This window comes from Furipterus horrens, unplaced genomic scaffold (assembly GCF_987537825.1).
Source record: "Furipterus horrens unplaced genomic scaffold, mFurHor1.1.pri manual_scaffold_8, whole genome shotgun sequence".
NCBI lineage: Eukaryota > Metazoa > Chordata > Mammalia > Chiroptera > Furipteridae > Furipterus > Furipterus horrens.
Window position 1 is genome coordinate 62,873,981 of NW_028327178.1, and position 24,212 is coordinate 62,898,192.

A 24,212-nucleotide genomic window follows, 5' to 3' on the forward strand; every position below is an offset into this window, starting at 1 on the left:
TAATCTTTTGAGGTAATTCCATACTGTTTTCCATAGTGGCTGCACCAGTCTACATTCCCACCAACTGGACAGGGACGTGCAAAAAAATGAAAGTAGACCACCAACTTACACCATGCATGAGAATAAACTCAAGATGGATTAAAGACTTAAATGTAAGCCATGACACCATAAAAGTACTAGAGGAAAACAGGCAGGAAAATTTCAGATATCCCACGTAACAATATCTTCATGGATACATCTCCTAAGGCAAGAGAAATAAAGGAAAAAATAAACAAATGGGACTACATCAAACTAAAAAGTTTCTGCTCAGCAAAAGAAAACATTAGCGAGATGAAAAGGAAACCAAACATATGGGAAAATATATTTGCTAATGATATCACAGACAGGGGACTTATCTCCAAAATATACAAAGAGCTTATACAACTCAACATCAAGAAAACAAACAACCCAATTAAAAAATGGGCAAAGGACCTGAACAAACACTTCTCCGAAGAGGACATACAGGAGGACCATAGGCACATGAAAAAATGCTCAACATCACTAGCCATCAGAAATATCCTTCTTTGTCTCTTTTTATGGACTTTGCTGTGAATTTTTTTTTTCTGAGATAAGTATTGCTACCCCAGCTTTTTTGTCATGTCCATTTGCTTGCAATACTCTTTTCCATCCCTTCACTTTCAGTCTGTTAGATCTTTTGTTTTGAAGTGTGTCTCTTGTAGACAGCATATATGTGGGTCATGTTTTTGTATCATTCCGCTACCCTATGTCTTTTGATTGGAGCATTTAATCCACTTACATTTAAGGTTATTATTCCTTTCCCTTTGTACCTGTGTTCTCCTTTTTTCTCTTTTTCTTCTTTTTATTAAAGCAGGCCCTTCAGCATCTCTTGCAATGCTGATTTGGTGGAGATGTATTCCTTTAGTCTTCCTTTGTCTGGGAAACTCCTTAGTTCCCTTCCTTTTTGAAAGAGAGCCTTGCTGGGTAGAGTAGTCTTGGTTGTAGGCCTTTGTTTTTCATTGCTTGAAATATTTTTTGCCATTGCTTTCTGGCTTGTAGTGTTTCTATTGAGAAATCAGTTGATAGCCTTATTGGAGCTTCCTTATATGTTATTTACTGTTTTTCCCTTGCTGCCTTTAGGATTCTCTCTTTGTCTTTGGATGTTGCTATTTTAATTATGATGTGCCTTGGAGTGCTCTCCTTGGGTTCATCTTCCTTGGGACCCTCTCTGCTTCTTGGACTTATAAGACATTTTCTCTCCTCATGTTCTGAAAGTTTGCTGTCATTACTTTTTCAACCAGGTTTTTATCCCTTGCTCCTCTTCTTCGCCTTCTGGTATCCCTATGATATGGATATTATTGCATTTTATGTTTTCCTGCAGTTCTCTTAAACCCTCTTCGTTCTTTTTAAGTCATTTTTCATTTTGTTGCATTGTCTGGGAATTTATTCTACATTGTCCTCTAACTCATTGATCTGACCCTCTGGTTCATTTAGCCTGCTTTTGATTGCTTCTCCTGTGTTTTTCAATTCAGAAATTGTATTCTTCATTTCTTCCTGGTTCTTTTTTTTTTTTTTTTTTTTTTTTTTTTTTTGGTTTTTCAATTACAGTTGTCCCATTTTTCTTCTTGGTTCTTATTGATAGTTTCTATGTCCTTTTTTTTTGCTGGTGTAGTTCTCAGTAAGCTTCTTGTAGTTTCCCTTGAGTTCTTTGTTGTTCCCTGGAGTTTTTTGTAGCTTTCTTTGAGTTTGTTAAGTTCATTGAGCTTCTGCATTACCATTGTTTTGTATTCTATGTCTGATAGTTTGCTTGCCTCTATTTCATCTATTCCTCCTTCCAGGGTTTCCTCCTTTCCTTTTGGTGGGGTGTTTTTCTTTGTCTCCCCATTATAGGTCTCTGTTCTTTTTTGTTTCCGCCTTTTAGATTGATCTGCTTCAGTTTTATGCCTTTGTGGTGTGACCTTCTGTGGTAGAAATTCTGTGTGATTCACTGGTTCAGACTCTTTGATCTCCTTAACTTGATGCTCTTGGGATACCCTTTATGCCTTTTATTTGGACTCTAGTAGTATTTTGGTTTTGCTTGTTATGTTACTTCTGTTGGGTCCTCCCCTTAAATTAGCTGACTGAGAGTCACTCTGCCCACTTCAGACAGTTGTTGAACTACGTCTGTCTGACGTCTCTTAGAGGGGAGTAGTCTGCTTGTGAGATTTCTCCTGTAATACTGGGGTTGAGTCTGCCCTGGGATCTGATCTTCTGTTCTTTCCCAGCTCTTTCTCTACAACCAGTGCCCAAAGTTTTGCCTGCTAGCCAGCAGGTAGGTCAGGGCACCATTGGCATTTTAATTAAGACGTGTCTCAGTGTGGTCCTCTTTGGGTCCAAATTATTTGGGATTCTCTGTGCTTCCTGGACTTGTATGTCTGTTTCCTTCACCAAATCGGGGAAGTTTTCCTTCATTATTTCTTCAATAAGTTTTTAATTTCTTGCTCTTCCTCTTCTCCTTCTGGTACCCCTATAATTCAGATGTTGGCATGTTTAAATTGTCCCAGAGGTTCCTGTGCCTATCTTCATTTTTTGAATTCTTTTTTTGTCTTTCTGTTCTGACTGAACGCTTTTTCCTTTCTAGTGTTTCACATAGTTGATTTGATTCTCTTCTTCATCGTCTCCACTGTTGGTTCCCTGTGGATTTATTTTTTTATTTCACTTGCTGTAATCTTCATTTCTTCCCTGATATTTTTGCTGTATTCAGTGAATTCTTTGAGCATTCTTATCACCAGTGTTTTGAACTCTGCACCTGAAAGGTTGGTTTTCTTTATTTCATTTAGTTCGTTTCTGGGGTTTTGTCATGTTCTTTCATTTGGGAAACATTTGGCTGTCTCCCTGTGTAGAGCTACTTTGACTCCCTGTCTTAGAAAAGACAGCTGTAAATTATGTAGGGTGGAGCCTTATATAATCAACAGGGTGGGGAAACTTGCTTCACAGCTTTGTGGTTCTGTGTGAGGGGAGGGTTCAGAGAGGGAACAATGTTGCAGCCTGGCTTCTGGACATTTTCCCAGCACTTGCCCCATTTCTAGTCACTTCACCCAGATCCTGTATGGGATTGGCACCCTTCCAGCCTTTGCTCTGGTGGTGGTTTACAGAGTTGGTGGGTTTGCATATGTTCTAAATTTGTGCGGGCCCTTTGTACAGGCCCTCCTGAAAATCCAGCAGTGTCTTCTGCCACCTCAACCCCCACTGGCTTTTATAGCCAGAATTTATTAGGCTTTATTTTCCCAGAGCTGGAACCCTGGACTGCACTGCCTGGCCTAGGTCTGGAATCACTAGCTCCCAAGGTATCTCTTCGGATATTTAACCACCACACATGAGTGTGGGACCACCTGTTTTGCCACTGCCGCTACCTCTCCACCTGTCTCTGTGTCTCTCCACCTTTTTGCATGACTCTGCCCCTCCTACCCATCTGGATGAATATGGCTTTTTTAAATTCTTGATTTCAGTCTTCCATACAGCTTGATTTTCTGACAGTTCTGGTTGTTATTAGTTTTGAGATATAGTTGTAATTCTATCTGTGGTCACCCGAGGAGGCAATATGTCTACCTACATCTCCATCTTGACCAGAAGTCAGCTAGAAGAAACTCCTAATGCTAGTCTCTGGACTTGTGTCCTTGAATTTTATTATAATTACAATAGTTTAGACAAGATGCTATGCACAATTTACCCTGCTCTGGATGCAGGGGCTTCACCCTGGGACATGTGGAACATCCAAGAGAAAGGAGAGCTTCTCTGTCTGGCCTCAGAGACAATCTTTCTGGTGCCTTTCCCATTTAGTCAGGGCTCCCTTCCCATAGGCTCTCTATCCATGCATTTATGCAATGTCTACTTTCATCTCCTGGAACAGGTGACAACTATCTTAGTAGAATTCAATGTAAGAAAATTAATCACACTCTAAAAATTGACAATGAAAGCTCTGATGTCAATAGCACCCTCCTGCTGGGCATCAGATAAAGGCTTTCCTCAGTAAAATCAGCCCCAGGAGGCTGGGAATTCCTGCCTCCCTTTATCTCACCATGTGGCAGGACTGGGATGAAGGAGAGAAGGCTGACATCCAATGTTTAGCTCATGGGAAAAGTCAGAACTGTTCACAGTTTGTGAGAAGCTATTTCTCTTGGCTCCACCCTGCTCTTCCCTTTCATAGTGAAACTAATCTCATCAATGTGTAGCACCTTAATTCAACTTTTGGGTACAGTATACACAGAGGTACATGAGCTTTTTCTGTACACAAAGCATATCTGTCCATAAGCCTTTCTCCAGGTCTTACTCTGTGTGCCAGTCCTCAGTATACTCAATAGCTACAACCTATCCATGGAGCCCAGGCACACCCAGACCTCACTCCACCCACAGCTTGCCAGACCCCTACCAAACCTGGGTGTCTTTCTTTCTAGCCCATGCTTGTGCCTCCAAAGAAGGAGGTCTTTGGCATTCATAGGACAAACTTATACAATACATGTTCAGGTAGATCCTCCAGTCCATCAATGGGTATGGAACAACTTCTCAGCCCAACCTGAGTAGTGCAGGACTTTTTCATCAACCTTCCCTCATCCAGAACCAGACGCACAGAGCAGCACTTAGCAGGGCCCCACTTTGTCCTTTGCTCTCTTGCCCTTTCCTTTTAAAGGCCTCTAGAGTGTCCATGCCAAGAAGTGCCTGACCTCAGGTGTACCACCACCAGTAAGTCCACTTCTCTCATCTGCATGGTGTAAGGAAAGGGGAGGCAGGTGGGAAAAAAGGGGGACATAATGGGACTCTTGTAACCATACAGAACCAAATCAATACTGAAACCAGCAAGAAGCAGTGAGAGGCCACTTCTAGGCTTGGCAAGGAAATCTGTTTTCAAGTCAAGAGAAATTAGTGTTTCAAACAAAAGACTAGCTAGGGTCAGCTTTTTGCACTCAGTCCCAGAGCAGTAGAAGCTGGAGAGGAAACCCCAGTGCTGAAGGAAGTTCAAAGAGCCATGATTTTGGTGCCACACTCTCCCTGGCCAACCCATGAAGCTGCCTATTTATCTGTTGAGCTGGGATGATGGTATTGCTGAAACCTCATGCTTTAAATAGCAAGTATAAATGTCTTTCTTTAATTAACAAAAATGAGAATATAGGTTACTTTTGAGAGAATAGTTTTCTTTTGCTAGAAAAAAAATTAAACCTGAGTTCCTTAAAGGCATAACAAGGAGGATGCTTTGCAGTGAAAAGGGGCTTGGAAACTATATGTTTAGAAGCCCTCACACGGGACAAAGGAGGGCATGACTACCAATTATGAGAAACCATTTCTTCTAACAGAACATAATATAGGTTGCTGTGAAACTAGCATTTATTTTATGTGAATAAACCTTCCATGAAGAGAACAAAACCCCCTTTACTCCACTCTTAGTAAGTTAGATATACCCATTGCGCCCAGAGTTTTCCAATGCTGGGTCAAGACCACTGGCTGGGTCCAAGTGACTGCCTGAAGGCCAAGCTCCCTAACTTATCTGCTTTTCCCCAGTGAACACCTGATTCCATCATTCAACCGTTTTTCTGAAGATTGCCAACCTTGCCTCAGAGGCCATGGGGAAGTCCTAAGATGACACTGAGGTGAGGTGGCCCTGACATCCCTGTGACATCCTGACTTCCCTCAGCCTGTTCTTCAACCATAAAGTAAAGGCCTCTCTGCTGGTATGAGCTGAACTTCTCCTTAGGTTCTCCTCCTTATTAGCCTGGGTGTATATATGTGTGCATACTTACCTCATGGGACAGGTAGAAGGCTGCAATGCCCAAAGGCCAGAAGCAGCAGAGCATGGAGAAGACACTAAGGCCCAGGTGGTCCCTTGGGGGCATCATGAGAAAGTTGTCCTCACTCTCTGTATCACTGGAATAGTTGCTCTGCAAAAGATAATGGGTGGAGATGGAACAAGAGAAGAGGATTAATAAAGGAACCGCTCTATGATGTCCTATGAATTTGGAGGTGGAAACTGGCACAAGGAGAAGCCCCCAGGAAGGTTGCTCTTATTGCCTGTAAGTACTTCCCATCAAAAGGAAGCCTTAATATGTTGATGATGGCCATTCTGACCACTGCGAAGTGGTATCTCATTGTGGTTTTTATTTGCATCTCTCTGATGGCCAGTGGTGTTGAGCATTCTTTCATATGCCTATGGACCTTCTGTATGTCCTCTTTGGAGAGGTGTTTGTTAAGGTCCTTTGCCCATTTTTAATTGGATTGTCTGTCTTCTTGGTGTTGAGATGTATAAGTTCTTTATATATTTTGGAGACTAGTCTCTTGTCTGAGGTATCATTGGCAAATATATTTCCCCATATTGTTGGTTCCCTTTTCATCTTGCTGGTGTTTTCTTTTGCTGAGAAGAAACTCTTCAGGGGGGAAGGGGTAGGGGGAGAATGGAGGTAAGAAGGGGAAGGGTCTAGTTAAAGAACTGGTAAAGGGACCCATGGACATAGACAACGGGGTGGGGATCGACTGTGGGAGAGGGGATGGGTGGGGTGGGGAGTGAACAATAAGGGGAAAAGTGGGACAACTGTAATAAAAAACAATAGAAAAAGGAACCCTTCCGTTGAGGAAACTCCTACCAGGAACAGGAAAAGAAAAATCCTAGGTACAGGGGTCTTGGTTCATTCCGCAGAAGATAACATCCTGCAGAAGACAATTGCTTCACAGATCTTTCAGATTGAGGTAGGTGTAAAGGTTTACTCTGCATAGAAAAGAACTGAATCTCAGAGGGCACACACTTGTGTATTCCACTCTTCATTCTGAGACAGAGGGATTTCTAAAAAGCAGTTCTGATGATTACAGCAGTGGCCAAACTTCCCCACAGAGAGCGCACAGCACTCTAGGATGTTAAAGCACTGTCATATCAATGTGCTTTCACCCCTACATGCCCAGGTGAGAATGCTCTTGTTCTAATTAGTTATTCCACTTGATGGGCCCCCACTGCAAATTTTCTCTCCTCATCAGTACGTGGCACATTCATGATGACTCATCCCAAACTAAGGCCTCTGTATGTGCTTATTTTATACAGAGATTGAGGCACATTTCACTCCAGCTTCTTTCAGCTGTAGGAGGTTGTTAAACATATTCCCTCCTGTTTCGGGATGGAGACATTCAGGACCACACTGCAGGGCATGTTGAACACTTTATCAGAGGCAGATGGTCTCCTGAGGTACAAAATCAACACTCAGATGGGTAGTGTGAGTGAACCTAACACCTGCATGGATGTCATCAACACCAGCACCACCCAAGCAATGCCTCCTTCATGCATCCCCTGCCATTCCTACGCAGACAGACACAGATGAATCCCACAGGTTGTGATAATGTCCTTTTCTATTTTTGTTAATTAAAATGCACATAAAATGCCAACCAGAGCCTCTACTTAGTGTACAGACAGCAGCAGCGATGCTTCAGTGAAATGATAAAAGCTTCCTGTTAGAACTTATTTTGTCTAGTTGACTTGGAAAAAACAGGTGAATTCTGACAGGCTCACCCAAATACAAACAAGGATCTCCTATTGAAGGCCCCATAATGGAAGTGGGTGACATATTGTCTAAATAGCATCTGTCTACCCCAGACCTGAAGGTAGGCTCTGAAGTATCATTTCTCAAAGAGGGCCAGTTTATTCCTACTGGTTGAGCACTGTCTCTTCTCAGGTGAGTTACAACTACTGGTGAGTTTGGGATCACATAGTATATCTTCCACAGAAATGTGTCTGTGAAATTTATATTCTCTTTACTCTGCAGCATTACCTCCCATATTGTCTCCCCAACAATAGAAAGAAATGAAAATTATTGTCTTTATGTTTGTCAGAGTAGGGAACTAAATAGCTTTCAGAGATGCATAATTCATGGGTGGGCCAAGGGCTGCTTGGGTGATGCACATGTGCCAGTCCCTGGGAAGTCCAACTTTTAGTTGAATGAGTGCTGTGCAGTGTTGCAAGGCAGAGTCTAAATATCTTCATAGCTATTCCTCTTTCCATAGAAGCAGCTTTGTGAACTTCATGGTCTCCAGAAACTCACTCTGGCAACAAGCAACCTGAAATATCAGAACTATGTTGGAAAGGCTGAGCCATACTTCGAGGACCCCTGCATAAGGTTCTATGAAGGCCTGGGAATGAAAGAACCTACAGTGACAATCCCAGGTTGGACTATATTCAAAGAGCCCTCTGAGAGAGGTGGAAGATCAAAACCAAAAGGACAGCCACTTCTTCCAGCCCTCAACTCAGATGCTGTCAGTGGGTGTCCTCACATCTGTACACCAACTCTGTCTATGGATATTTGTTTAGGGTTTTTTGGGGGTGGTGGTATTTAGTTCACAAAGAGTTTTATATACCCGAGCTTGCTGGATTCTAATAGCAACTCTGCAAATAGGTGTTTTCTTATTTTAATTGTTGTTTCTGTTTCACAAAGGACAAAGCTAGGCTCTGAGAAATTGAAATCTTGCCAAATCACAGAACCACCCACTCAGTGGCTGCTCAATCCAGAGCTCTGTACTATGCTATGTTGGACACCAAAACCATGGCTATGGATGAACTTCATTTTATCTGTTGCTTCTTGTCCAAAGATGAGATGTCTACTCTACTCCAAGGATTCTGGCGTGTTTCATGGTGACAACATGGAGGCTAGTGGTGACAGATGTCAGCTGAGAATTTTATCAATTAAAAAGCCAGAGCCGTGTGAACTGCTGCTACAGAACACACAGACATGCTGGCAACATCATCTTCCACTTTTGGAAATTGCTTAGAATTACACACTACACCCATGAAGAAAAGAATTATATTTCAGGGCACTCCCCCCAAATCTGCATAGATTTTTATTAAGAAGAAAATGGTAGCACACTATAAATTGCAAAGTTGTGGCTACATGGCACCAAAATAATTAGTTTTGATTAAAATAGATTTTAAAATAGAGTTAGACAAATTACAGAACAAACAAAAGAGCCCAGCTCTCTTCATGTTCTTCATTAATGACTTATAAGTGGCCATGGTCATTATTCCATCAAACATCAAGAAAAGGAAATGAGGTTGCTTGCACGAAGCTACATTTATACCAATAAACCAAGTAGAGAAAATATACACAACTATTAACACCAAGAAATTCATCACACAGAGAAGCTGTTTCTAAAATTCTTCATGGGTCATTGAATTGCAATATTTGCAAGGCAGATTGATAGCATTCCATTGGAGGTTACGGACCACATGAAGGTCCTCCCTTTTGAGCAAAACATTTGAAGGCAAATGTTACAAAAAGGTAGGGAAATGCAGAAGCTGCTGGGTCCCTCAGCTGGTGCCCTGTTGGTCTGGCTGCTCACCCCTCAATTTTCCCATTCCTTATCCCATTTTTACTGCCTCCACTCAGTGGGATGACTCTTAGTTATCTTGGAATTTTCCTCCTTGTAATATTTTAATAAAATAATCATAGCACTAGGCATGATGCCATGTTTCATAAGTCATGATATTTCATATTTACTCAATTCTGTGAGCAAGGGCTGCTAGGGTACCATTTTAGGGGTGGGAAGCTGTGCGCAGCTGTGTTACTTAGCCTCACTCAAGCTTTACTCATCTCCCTAGTGTCTCCCTCTGGGTCACTTTGCTTCCCTCCTATTCCCGCTGGACTTCTCTGCTTGCAAGTTCTGGAGAGCACCTACAGTGTGTCTTAAGGGATACAGTAGATAATTAGAGAGCAATATGTTACAGGACTGGAACTTGAGCAGCCCAGAATCCAGAACTTATGGAGGCTCAGTTTCTAGTAGCATAGTCTAAGAAACACATGAACAAGTATGTAGAAGTGTTTGTTCTAGAGTGTTCTTGACAGCACTGTTTAAAAACAGTAAAATTGCACACAAAAGAATTCTATGTAGAATTCTATACAGTCATGAAAAATAATGGCATGGCTGTTTATTTATTGCCCAGGGAAGACATGTATAATAAATAAAGTGAAAAACCTGGGCAGAAAGTGAATATGTCATATTTCCTTCAGGATATCAGAAATCAGATGCTTTTGAATGGTGGACATATCATTGACATTTTTGTTTCTTTTTGCACTTCTGGGATTTAGTTTTTTTCTACAATAAGCAAAATTTATTTGGCAATGGAAATTATAAAAGTGCAATGTGTTAGTAAGTGCAGGGGCTTTCACCATCCTGTTGTCATCACAAAGAACTCTGTAGAACAGTTTTCCTAAGACTCAGAGTGGAGAAATTACATAACATGGGCCTCTTGCTCAATGATCAGCTGGCAGAGCAGGATCAGAGGGAATCCAACAGCATCTGAGGGAGCTCACTGAGATGTGATCAAACATAACTTGTTCCTTGGACCTGTCTTACTGAGGATTAAGATCAGAGGCCTCAGAGCTACCTGTGACATCTACATCTGTCCTGACCAATGCAGCAGCCACAACTACATGGGGCTGTTTAAACTTAAATTATCTAAATAAAATATGCCTAACAATTAGTTCCTCAGCCACACTACCATATCCCAATGCTTAGTAACAAGAGGTTTTTAGTGCCTATCACACTGGATAGCATGGATGCAGAGCATTTCCATCATCTCAAGAAGTTCTTTTAGACAACACTATTTTATGTGGGCTGACCCTTCACTCTTTTCCATCCACAGGGAGCTCTTTGCTGTTCCTCCAATATGCCCAGCATATGCTACTGCCTCAGGACTTTTGCACTTGCTGTTCCTCAGCCTGGAATTCTCTTCCTCAAATATACACAGAGCTAGCTCCCTCACCTCATTCAGAGCTTTGTTCAAACACCACTTCTCATCAGATCTTTCCAAGATATGCCAGACTGTTACCATTGTCTCCTACCACAATCCCCTTACCTTTCTGGTACATATCCTTTGCTCCCAAGGTGATATTGGCTTATTTACTGTCTGAATCCCTTCCTCTAAGCACTAGGAGGGCAGCAATCTTTGCATGTTTTATTTACAGCTATATTCTAAGTGCCTACAATAGTGCCTGGGTAGCCCTGGCTGAGTAGCTTGGTTGGTTTGAGTTTCGTCCCAATAAGCCAAAGTTCTGGGTTTGCTCCCCAGTCAGGGAAAATACAACAATCAACCAATAAATGCATAAATAAGCAAAATAACAAATATTTTTGCTCTCTCACTCCCCACTCCTCTCTCTCTAAAAATCAACAAATTAAAAAAAATAAAAATAAAAAAATGCCTGACACATAGCAGGCATGTCAAATGAATGAAGAATTCATCCGTGCTTTTAGCCAATTCATACAGCACCAACTGAGGTAGTGAATCCCTCAGAATTTGCTCAGAGTGCCCTGGACTTCCTTTAGAGTTATCAGTGTCCATGAATGCACCATCTTTAGCCCTTATGCCTGACCTCAGCTCCTCTCCTTCCCCACCTGAAATGCATTCTACTGCAACAGAAGGAATTAACTCCTAGTGAATCATGTTTGCTAGGCCTATGTCTGAGTTTTAAGTCCTGGGGTTCTTGCAGGGCCAGTGCTGGGACTATCTTCCTTCACCTGCATCATGGGTGTAAGCCCCAAAGGTCCACTTGTGTCCACTTAGCGGTTTTCTTTGGGCAGCCTGGCTGTGGAAGACTAGGTGAAATCATCCTCGATTTCCCCAACACTTGGAAGCCAAACTAGCCTCTCCTTCACTCCAAACCAGATCACATAAACACCACAAATATCTGCTGAGGAACCACTCTGTGGAATGCATACATGGCTTGCAGATGCAAAGATGTATAGAGATCTGGGGATTCAATAACACAAAATGCAAAGAAACCATATTCTAAATACATATTTTCCTAAATTATTAACTAATGATTTGGGGTATATAACTTATTTTCTCCCACTAGGTAGTAATTTTCTTGTAGATAAAGGCTATTTCCTACACTGGTGTGATAGATACAAAATTAAGCCAGTGAAACCTCCTCTACAGCAACACTGAAACTGCCTTTTTGAAGAGCTTGTCTGCTGAGCATGTTGTTGTCCTGGATGAGTCAGGTAGAGAACAGGGCAAGGGGCTGAAAAGAGCCCCATTGTTCTCCCAAAAGTTGTGTGGATTTGGGAATTCCTAGGGAAACCTGTGCAGGAAAGGTGGAGGGGAGAGAGGAGGAGGAGAGAAGGGTAAGTGGTTTTCATGGGCCTGGGGCACTAGTGAGGGTCAGATATAGTGAGCAACAAGGCTCCAGGGATGGTATAGGGACTGGGGCCATTGTTATTTTTCACCACATGGGTAGGGGCTATGATAAAAAACAGTTCCAAAGTCATGTCTGTCACTCCCTTCCCAGTGCTCAGTGAGGGCCAAGGAATTTAAGAGTTCAGAATTTGGAAGTCAGTCAGCCAGGACAAGGAGCAAAGCATAATATGAATAAAGCCAGACCTCAGCCTTTGCCCCAGCTTCTTTCAAGTATGTGATGCTTGGAACACATGCTTTACAGATCAGCCCTCTCCTATCCTACACTGAGATAGTCCAAAGCAGATACAAATAAGATTTTCCACAGAAACACTCAATATTCATCACCCCTAAACTAACACCCTAAATTATTATTGGAAGATATTATATATTTTACTCTTTATTCTATTTCATAAAATGTGGAATTAGTAATTCTTTGTTAACCAACTCTCCATTAATCAGGCAAGTAAAAAACAAGAACAAGCAATGTGTTTGAGTTGGCTCCAGTAACAACAATTTAGATGTATGCCCCTTCTGTATTCCTGAAAATTAGGAAAACACCACGTGGTTTTGGTGGGTCTAGTCTAACCAGTTGGTCTTCATTTGCCTTTTTGGAGGACATCACAGAGCACATAATGCAGGTGGCAGCATCATTTGTTATTTAAAAAGAGGCACTTCCAATGCTGTAGCTCATGCACTGGGGCTAGGGCCTCCATGAATGGTGGGGGATGAGATGGACAGCCCTCAATTCCCAAAATGCTTGCACCCAAAGAGCTTTACCCCGTCCTTTTTTGTATGTTGGGTTTCCAGGAAAACTTTTATAAAAACAAATGTCTCTCAGCTAAAAAGGAAAAATATGTCTGAAAATATGGGAGTTAATACATCACTCAGAAGTAAACTTTTTTTTTTCTCTTGGCCTCCTTGTAGTGTCTGACATAATAGTTCCTAAGTGAATTTAGATTCCTTGATGAAGGAGGTATTTTTAGAAGACATTAATCTGATTAAGAGGTTAAAAAATGAAATTTTCTAAAGGTAGGGAAAAAAAGCTAACTCAAGAGAGAAATAAAATACAACATCAGTGTCTTGAATTTTCCAGAATGAATGCAATCTAGTTCTCATGGCCCAAAATACTGGGTATATCTGTGTAAACAAGATGTACAAAGCTCTGAATTAGCTACCTCTCCAACATCGCCTCCAATTTTGCCCTTATCTTTTGGAAGCTCCCAAATTGGTTGTAAATATTTAAGGCAATTATTTGCAAAATTACTTTGTATAGAATAAATATTCAGTGCACAAAAGCGGGAGGGTGCAAATTAAACAGGCCTCCAATGAAGTATTTTTCATTCTATTTCTTCAGTGTTTGTTTTAGTCTGAGATTTTAATTCCCTTTTTAAAAATGTTCAGCCTTTTGGAGTCAGGTAACTAGCAAGAGTCCTTACAAGGCTGTACACACATCCATTATGGTCAGATAGCAAGCTCAGCAAAGGCGAGCGAAGGAAGGTGAAGTGTGATGATGACAATTATACTAGAGGCCTGTTATTGAATAGTTTAAAGACTTGTATTCTAACTAGGTATGGGTATTTATTCTAATGGTTATGTTAGAATAACGAACTCCCTGTATACCTTTCCCTATCAGGCTAGGTCTTCCTGTGGTCCCCAAGTGTTAAGGGGCCCTAGAAAGAACACAGCAAAATGCATTCTTGGAACCCATCTTAGTTTTGTGCTCCTTTAAAGCAGATTTTTTTTCCTTTTTTAAATTTATTTATTGTTTTTCTATTATAGTTTCCCACTTTTCCTCCCATTATTCCCCCCACTTGGCCCACCTTTCTCCCACAGTCAATCCCCACCCTATGTGTCATTTATACTAGTTCCTTGACTAGACCTTTACCCTTCTTTCCCCCCTACGCCCTCAGCCCACTTCACCTCAGCCCCCTCGCCCCTGAATTGTCAGTCTGTTCCTTGTTTACATGCCTCTGGTTTAATTTTGTTCTTTGGATTGTGTTGTTCACTAGTTTTCTGTATTAGGTGATATCATATGGTATTTCCTGCCTTATTTTGATAACCATAATACTCTCCGATTCTAACCAGATAGTCACAAATGGTATGAATTCCTTCTTTCTTTCAGATGCATAGTATTCCGTTGTGTAAATGTATCAACGCTTTTTGATCCACACATCTAAGATGGCACTTATGCTGTTTCCAGCATTTGGCTATTGTAAATAACACTTATTGAACATGGGGGTGCATAGATTCTTTTGAATTGGTGTTTCAGAATTCTTCAAATATAATGCTAGCAATGAAATTGCTAGGTCAAAAGACAGTTACACTTTTTTTTTCCAGGAAATTCCATACTATTTTCCACAGTGGCTGCACCGGTCTGCATTCTCACCAACAGCGCACTAGGGTTCCCTTTTCTCCACATCCTCGCCAGCACTTGTTGTTTGTTGATTTGTTGATGATGGCCATTCTGACAGGTGTAAAGTGGTATCTCATTGTGGTTTTTATTTGCATCTCTTTGATGGCCAATGATGTTGAGCATTTTTTAATGTGCCTATGGACCTTCTGTATGTCCTCCTCAGAGAAGTGTTTTTTCAGGTCCTTTGCCCATTTTTTAATTGGGTTGTTTGTTTTCTTGATGTTGAGTCATATAAGCTCTTTATATATTTTGGAGATCAGTCTCCTGTCTGTGATATCATTGGCAAATATGTTTTTCCATATGGTTGGTTTCCTTTTCATCTTGCTGATGTTTTCTTTTGCTGAGCAGAAACTCTTTAGTTTGATATAGTCCCATTTGTTCATTTTTTCCTTTATTTCTCTTGCTTAGGAGATGTATCCGTGAAGATATTGTTACGTGGGATATCTGTAAGTTTCCTATGTTTTCCTCTAGGATTTTTATGGTGTTACGGCTTACATTTAAGTCTTTAATCCATCTTGAGTTTATTTTTGTGTGTGGTGTTGTTTGTTGATTAGTCGATGATGGCCATACTGACAGGTGTAAAGTGGTATCTCATTGTGATTTTTATTTGCATCTCTCTGATGGCTAGTGATGTTGAGCATTCTTTCATATGCCTGTGAACCCTCTGTATGTTCTTTGGAGACATGTTTGTTCAGGCCCTTTGCCCATTTTTTAATTGGGTTGTCTTCTTGGTGTTGAGACATGTAAGTTCTTTACATATTTTGGAGATCAGTCCCTTGTCTGAGGTAACATTGGCAAGTATGTTTTTCCTTATGGTTGGTTCCCTTTTCATCTTGCTGATGTTTTCTTTTGCTGAGCAGAAACTCTTTAGTTTGATGTAGTCTTATTTTTTTATCCTTTTCTTTATTTCCCTTGCCTTAGGAGATGTATCAGCAAAAATACTGCTATGTGGGACATCTAAAATTTTTCTGCCTATGTTTTCCTTTAGGACTTTTATGGTGTCACAGATTACATTTAAGTTTTTGATCCATCTTGAGTTTATTCTTATGTGTGGTGTAAGTTGGTGGTCTAGTTTCATTTTTTTGCATGTCCCTGTCCTGTTCTCCCAGCACCATTTGTTGAAGAGGCTCTTCTCACTCCATTTTGTTCTCCTTCTCTCTTCATCAAATATTACTTGACCATATAGACTGGGGTTTATTTCTGGGCTCTCTATTCTGTTTCACTGATCTATATGTCTGTTCTTATGCCAGTACCAGACTGTTTTGATTACAGTGGCCTTGTAGTATAGTTTGGTATAAGATTTCCCACAGAAATGTGATTCCTCCTTGCGTTCTTCTGTCTCAAATTACTGTGGCTATTCGGGTCTTTGGTTCCATACAAATTTTTGAAGTATTTGTTCTAGGTCTGTGAAATATGTCATTGGTATCTTAATAGGGATTGCATTGAATCTATAAATTGTTTTGGGTACTATGGACATTTTAATGATGTTGATTCTTCCCACCCGTTAACATGGTATATGCTTCCATTTATTTGTATCTTCCTTAATTTCTTTCTTCAATGTTGCATAATTTTCAGTGTACAGTTCTTTTATCTCTTTGGTTAAGTTTATTCCTAGGTACTTTATTTTTCTTGTTGCTATAGTAAATGGTATTTTCTTTTTTGCCTCTGTCTCTGATATTTTATTGTTGGTGTACAGAAATGCCTTTGATTTCTGAATATTGACATTGTACCTTGCTATTCTGCCAAATTTACTTATTAGGTCGAGTCATTTTTTCTTGGAGTCTATAGGGTTTTCTATGTACACTATCATGTCATCTGCAAGTAATGACAGTTTTTCTTCTTCTTTTCCAATTGGGATGCTTTTTATTTCTCTTCCTTGTATGATTGCTGTGGCTAGAACTTCCAAAACTTGTTGAATAGGAGTGGAGAGAGTGGACATCCTTGTCTTGCTCCTGATCTCAGGGGGAATGCTTTCAATTTTTGCCCATTGAGTATGATGTTGGCTTTAGGTTTCTTGTATATGGCTTTTATTATATTGAGGTATGCTTACTCTATTCCAATTTTGCTGAGAGTTTTCATCATAAATGGCTGTTCTACTTTATCAAGTGCTTTTTCAGCATCCTTTGATATGATCATGTGGTTTCTGTCTTTCATTTTTTTTACGTGTTGTATTATGTTTATTGATTTGTGAATATTAAACCGTCCTTGCATCCCTAGGATGAATTCCATTTGATCGTGGTATGATCTTTCTACTATGTTGCCTATACTTTGTTGAGGATCTCAGAATTTATATTTATCAGTGATATTGGCCTGTAGCTTTATTTCTTCGTTGTGTCTTGACCTGGTTTTGAAATCAGAGTAATACTGGCTTCATAGAAAGAGTTTAGGAGTTTTCCCTCTTCTTGGGTTTTCTAGGATAGTTTGAGATGGATAGGAGTTAGTTATTTCCTAAAGGTTTTGTAAAATTCACCTGTGCAACCATCTGGTACAGGGCTTTTGTATGTTTCTTCTTGATTCAGTTTTGGAAGACTGTGTTTCCAGAAATTTTTCCATTTCATCTAGGTTGTCAAATTTCTTGTCATACAATTGTTGGTAGTAATTTTTTACAATCCTTTGTATTTCTGTGATATCGGTTGTGATTTCTCCTCTCTCATTTCTGATTTTGTTTGAGTTCTTTCTCTTTTTTTCTTGATGAGCCTGTTAAAAGCTTGTCGATTTAGTTTATCTTTTCAAAGAATCATCTCCTCATTTTACAGATCTTTTGAATTATTTGTTTAGTCTCTATGTCATTTAATTCTGCTCTGATCTTGATGATTTCCTTCCTTCTACTCACCTGGGCTTTGTTTGTTGTTCTTCCTCTAGTCCTTGTAGATGTCGGGTTAGATTTTATTATTTGAAATTCTTCTTTCCCTTTTAGGTAGGCCTGTATTGCTATGAACTTTTTTCTCAGGACTGCTTTTGCTCTGTCCCATGGGATTTGGTTTTTGTGTGTTCATTATCGTTTGTTTCCAGAAACTTTTGGTTTCTTCCTTGATGTCGTTGTTAACCTATTCATTATTTAGTAGCATGTAATCCTTTTTTCTGAGTTTGAATTTTTTTGAGTTTTTTCCTTGAGGTTGATTTCTAGTTTCAAGCCATTGTGATCTGAGAAAACTCTTTTTTTTTTTTTTTTTAATTTTATTTTTTGGTTTTTCAATTACAGTTGCCCATTTTTCCCCCATTGCTCCCTCCTCCCAGCCCATCCCATCTCCCACAATCATATCCCTCCCCGTTGTCCATGTCCATGAGTCATTCATATACGTTCCTTGACTAGACCCCTTACTTATCCCCCTTCTCTCCCTCCCCCCTCCCCCTACTGACTACTATTCTAGTCTTTGCCTATTTACTTCGTTTGTTTGTGTTGCTCTTTAGTTTCCTGTATTAGGTGATATCATATGGTATTTTGCTTTCTTTGCCTGGCTTATTTCACTAAGCATAATTCTCTCTAGTTCTATCCATGTTGTCGCAAATGGCAGATCTGAGAAAACTCTTAATATAATTTCAGTTTTCTTGAATTTGTTCAGGCTTGTTTTGTGTCTTACCATGTGGTCTATCTTTAAAATATTTTATGTGCACTTGAAAAGAATGTATATTTTGCTTCTTTGGGGTGAAAAGTTTTATATATATCAATTAAGTCCATTTGATCTAGAGTGTTGTTCTATGCCTCAATATCCTTTGTGTTTCTTTGTTTTGAAGATTTGTCCATTGTTGCCAATGGGGTGTTAAAGTCCCCTACCACGAACGAATGTGTTGCTATCTATAGCCTTCCTGAATTCTTTCAAGATTTTGCTTATTGTTTTGGGTGCTCCTATTTTGGGTGCATATATGTTTACCAGGGTTATAGCTTCTTGATGGATTGTTCCTTCAAGTATTATGAAATGTCCTTCTTTGTCTCTTTTATGGCTTCCTTGTGAAATCTGTTTTGTCTGAGATAAGTATTGCCACCTCCACTATTTTTATGCCCCTTTGTTTGAAATGTTTTTTTTTTCATCCCTTCACTTTCAGTCGGTGTAGATCTTTTTTTTAATTAAAATAAAACAAACATTTGATGTATTATCGATTCGTTTTTATTGTAATTTTTTTAATTTTATTTTTTATTGTTTTTCTATTACAATGGTCCCACTTTTCCCCTCATTGCTACCCTCCACCCAGCCCACCTCTTCTCCCACAGTCCATCCCGACACAGTTGTCCATGTTCATGTGTTATTTATATTAGTTCCTTTGCTAAACCATTCCTCTACTTACCCCTTTCCCTCCCTCTCCCCTCCCCCCTGATAACTGTAACTCTGTTCCTTTTTCAATTTTGTTCATTTGTTTGTGTTGTTCATTAGTCTCCTGTATTGGGTGATAGCATATGGTATTTTTCTTTCATTGCCTGGCTTATTTCGCTAAGCATAATTCTCTATAGTTCCATCCATGTTGTCACAAATGGCAGGAGTTCCTTCTTTCTTTCAGCTGCATAGTATTCCATTGTGTAAATGTACCACAGCTTTTTGATCCACTCATCTACAGATGGGCACTTTAGGTGTTTCCAGCACTTATCTATTATTAACAGTGCTGCTAGGAACATAGGGGTGTGTAAGTTCTTTTAAATTGCTGTTTCAGGATTCTTTGGGTATAATCCTAGCAGTGGAATCGCTGGTTCAAAAGGCAGTTCTGTTTTTAGTTTTTTGAGGAAATTCTATATTGTTCTCCATAGTGGCTGCACCAGTCTACATTCTCATCAACAATGCACTAGGGTTCCCATTTCTTCACATTCTCGCCAGCACTTGTTGTTTGTTGATTTGTTGATGATGGCCATTCTGACAGGTGTAAAGTGGTATCTCATTGTGGTTTTTATTTGCATCTCTCTGATGGCTAGTGATGTTGAGCATTCTTTCAGATGCCTTTGGATTTTCTGTATATCCTCCTTGGAGAAGTATTTGTTCATGTCTTTTGCCCATTTTTTAATTGGGCTGTCTGTCTTCTTTTTTTTTTTAATTTTTATTTTTTGGTTATTCAATTACAGTTGTCCCATTTTTCCCCCATTGCTCCCCTCTCCCAGCCCATCCCTTCTCCCACAATTATATCCCTCCCCGTTGTCCATGTCCATGACTCATTCATATACGTTCCTTGACTAGACCCTTCCCTTACTTATCCCCCTTCTCTCCCGCCCCCCTCCCCCCTACTGACTCTTCTTTTTGTTGAGATGTGTAAGTTCTTTATATATTTTGGAAATCAATCCCTTGTCTGAGGTATTATTGGCAAACATGTTTTCCCATATGGTTGGTTCCCTTTTCATCTTGCTGATGTTTTCTTTTGTTGAGCAGAAGCTCTTTAGTTTGATGTAGTCCCATTTCTTTATTTTTTTCTTTATTTCCCGTGCCTTAGGAGATGCATTAGTGAAAATATTGTTACGTGGGATATCTGAAATTTTCTTGCCTATATTTTCCTCTAGGGTTTTTATGGTGTCACTTCTTACATTTAAGTCTTTAATCCATCTTGAGTTTATTCTGGTGTGTGGTGTAAGTTGGTGGCCTAGTTTCATTTTTTTGCACATCTCCATCCAGTTCTTCCAGCACCATTTGTTGAAGAGGTTCTGCTCATTCCATTTTATGTTTCTTCCCCCTTTGTCGAATATTAGTTGACCATAGAGGCCTGGATTTATTTATGGGCTTTCTATTCTGTTCCATCGATCTATATGTCTGTTCTTCAGTCTGTGTAGATCTTTTGTTCTGAGGTGTGTCTCTTGTAGACAGTATATATGTGGATCATGTTTTCTTACCTATTCAGCTACCCTAATCTTTTTTTATTGGAACATTTAGACCATTTACATTTAAGGTTATTATTAATAGGTACTTATTTATTGTGTCTTTTTTACCTTTGTACCTGTGTTCCTATATTTATCTCTCTGCTTCTTCATGTTCCTAAAGCATTGTCTTTAGCATCTCTTGCAATGCTGGTTTGGTGGAGATGTATTCTTTTAGTCTTTCTTTGTCTGGGAAACTCCTTATTTCACCTTCCATTTTGAAAGAGAGCCTTAATAGGTAGTGTATTCTTGGTTGTATGCCTTTGTTTTTCATTGTTTGAAATAGTTTTTGCCTTCCTTTTCTGGTTTGTAGTGTTTCTGTTGAGAAATCAGCTGATAGTCTTATTGGAGTTTCTTTGTATATTATTTGCTGTTTTTCTCCTGCTGTCTTTCAGATTCTCTCTTTGTCTTTTTGAACATTGTCATTTTAATTAATATGTGCTTTGGAGTGAGACTCCTTGGTTTCATCTTCATTGAGACCTTCTTTGCTTCCTGTACTTGTGAGACTTTTTGTCTCCTCGTGTTTGGGAAGTTTTCTGTCATTACTTTTTCAATCAGGTTTTCTATCCCTTACTCCTCTTGCCCTCCTTCTGGTATCCCTATCATATGGATATTATTATGTTTCATCTTGTCCTGCAGCTCTCTTAAACTTACTCCAATCTTTTTTAGTCATTTTTAATTTTGTTGCCCTGTCTGGGAATTTTTTTCTATGCTGTCCTCTGGATCACTGATCTGATCCTCTGCTTCATTTATCCTGTTTTTGATTCTTTGTACTTTGTTCTTCAATTCAGAGACTGTATTCCTCATTTCTTCCTGTCTCTTATTGATGGCTTCTATGTTCTTTTTAAGACTGGTGTAGTTCTCAGTAAGTTTCTTGTAGCTTCCCTGGAGTTAGTTCTAGTTTTCTCTGAATTGTGTTCATTGAGGTTCCTTATTACCATTATTTTGAATTCCATGACTGAAAATTTGCTTGCCTTTATTTCTTCTATCCCTCCTTCTGGGAAAACCTCCTTTCCTTTTGATGGGATGCTGCTTCTTCACCTTCCCATTTTAGGTGGCTCTTCTTGTTTGTTTCTTCTCCTTAGATTGATCTGCTTTTGTTTTCTGTCTTTATGGTGTGACCTTCTGTTGCAGGACTCCTGTGGGATTCAGTGGTGCAGACTCCTTGATCTCCTCAACTTGATGCTCTTGGGTTGCCCTTTATGGCATTTATTTGGAATATTGGTGGGCCCTTCCCTCCTCCTAGCTGACTGAGAGGCACTGCCCATTTTGTCTTGTAACAGTTATTGACCTGCTGCTAAAACAAAGCTACAAGTCCAGGCAAGAATCCCACACTCACAAAGATATCCTTCACCCTCAATCACCATATCAACTGCAAATCAGCCAGTATTAATAAGGATGTATAGAGAATAAGACTATTTTAGGAAAGGAACAACAAATAAGAGTTGACTAACTGAAAGAAAGTTGAATTTTTGTATGTTTTATTGATTATGCTGTTACAGTTATCCTAATTTCTTTTCCTTTTTCTCTCCTCCACCCAGAAACCACTCCCTTCATCAGTACCCCCTCACTTAGTCCATGTCCAGGAGTCATGCATAAAACTCTTCTCGGGAAACAAGATGGCGGAGGAGTAAGTGGAAGCTACACTAACTTCCTCCTAGAACTAGTCTGGATTTACAATGTAATTTTGGAGAAATCATCTGGAATAACGAACCGAACACCAGCTGGAGAGAAGTCTTATAACCACGGAGAGACAGAAAAGGCCGCTACATCACAACGTGACCGGTAGGGAGTGCGGAGACGCGGAAGGGCTGGCTGGGCTCCCACGGGTGGCAGCTGAAGGGGCTGAGAAACAGCTCAGCAGCCGGGGATTCCCCCTGAGAAGGGCAGGGTCTAAACCCCCAGCTGGGCTTCCCAGCCTACAGCGACAGAGTGGAAAGTAAAATAGTATCAGCTGTGAAAAGCAAAAAGCCACAGGCTTTCTTGCTAGCCGGAGAGAAACAGCAGGAGAAAAAGAGCTCTTAAGTGGATCACATACGAAAATATTTTGGCCACCACTTACCCTGGGCTCAAGCAGAGGGAAGGCAGAGAGAACTGGAGACACTTGGGGAGAATTTGGCACGGTGGCTTTGAGGGGAGAACTGGAGGAGCAGCTGACTGGGTCCCAGTGCTGACTCATCCCCAGTACTGCGGGTAGACCATTCCCCTCCAAGTGGCGTCAGCCTGAGGGGAAGCAAAAGCCCTGCCTACAGGAATTAAGCTGCCACACCCACAGTCCTTAAGCCTGACAGCTAATCACAGATTGAATAGATTAACAATCAAAGAAGACAGACAACAGCAGTAGATCCCTGGAAGTCTCCAACAGGCTGCCTAGGGCCAGACTGGTACATGATCTGACGCCACCAGAGGCAGATCCAGGAAGTGCAGATCATTCCAAGAAGCACCAACAAACAATAGGAGTCAAAAAAATGGGGAGACAGAGAAACAACCTCCCATCAAAAGGAAAGGTAGAATCCCCAGAAAGAGTGCTAAATGAAATAGAGGGGAGCGAACTATCAGATATGGAATTCAAAACATGGATTATGGAGAAGCTGAATGAGCTCAGCAGAAACTTCAAAGAACTCCAGAAAAACTACAAGGAACTCACAGAAAATTACGTGAGCATGAAAAAGGACATAGAAGCTATCAATAAGAGCCAGGAGGAAATGAAAAATACGATCTCTGAATTGAAGAACACAGTAGAAGGAATTAAAAGCAGGCTAGAGGAAGCAGAAGATCGGATCAGCGAGCTGGAGGACAACCTACACAAAAACTCCCAGACAATGCAACAAAATGAAAAAAGACTGAACAAGACTGAAGAGGTTCTAAGACAGCTGCAGGACAACATGAAACGTAATAATATCCGTATCATAGGAATTCCAGAAGGAGAAGAAGAAGAGCAAGGGATAGAAAACCTCTTTGAAAAACTAATGACAGAAAACTTTCCTAACATGACGAGAGAAAGAGTCACGCAAGTCCAGGAAGCACAGAGGGTCCCAATGAAGATGAACCCCAACAGGCCCACTTCAAGACACATCATAATTAAAATGCCAACATTCAAAGACAAAGAGAGAATCCTAAAAGCAGCAAGAGAGAAACAACTAATAACATACAAGGGAGCTCCAATAAGGCTATCCTCCGATTTCTCAGCAGAAACACTACAAGCCAGAAGGGAATGGCAAAAAATATTCCAAGCAATGAAAAACAAAGGCCTACAACCAAGAATACTCTACCCAGCAAGGCTTTCATTCAAAATGGAAGGTGAAATAAGGAGTTTCCAAGACAAAAGAAGGCTAAAAGAATACATCTCCACCAAACCAGCAATGCAAGAGATGCTAAAGGGTCTGCTTTAAGAAGATGAAGAAACAGAGAGACAGAGAGGAACACGAGTACAAAGGGGGAAAATGACAATGAATAAGTACTGAAAGAAAGAAGGAACTTCTACCATTTGCAACAACATGATTGGAACTAGAGAGAATTATGCTTAGCGAAATAAGCCAGGCAACAAAAGAAAATTACCTTATGCTGTCACCTGTTACAGGAAACTAATGAACAACACAAACAAATGAGCAAAATTGAACCAGAGGTATGTAAACAAGGAATAAACTAACAGTAACAAAGGGGGAGATGGGAGGGAGAGAAGGGGTAAGAAGGGGAAGGGTCTAGTCAAAGAACATGTATGAATGACCCATGGACATGGACAACTGGGTGGGGACTGACTGTGGGGGGGGGCAGAGTGCAGGGAAGCAAGAGGGGGAAAA

At 40.3% G+C, this 24,212-nt stretch overlaps 1 protein-coding gene across 2 annotated transcripts in view; it reads right to left on the reverse strand.

Moving 5' to 3' along the window:
* Positions 1-24,212, reverse strand: part of SYNDIG1 (synapse differentiation inducing 1) — a 199,091-nt gene that overhangs the window by 48,715 nt on the left and 126,164 nt on the right. For both annotated transcript variants that reach the window (XM_090285167.1, XM_090285168.1), the window contains exon 3: positions 5,769-5,906. In XM_090285167.1, coding sequence (XP_090141293.1) covers positions 5,769-5,906 — 138 coding nt within the window. The remainder of the gene's footprint in view (positions 1-5,768; positions 5,907-24,212) is intronic.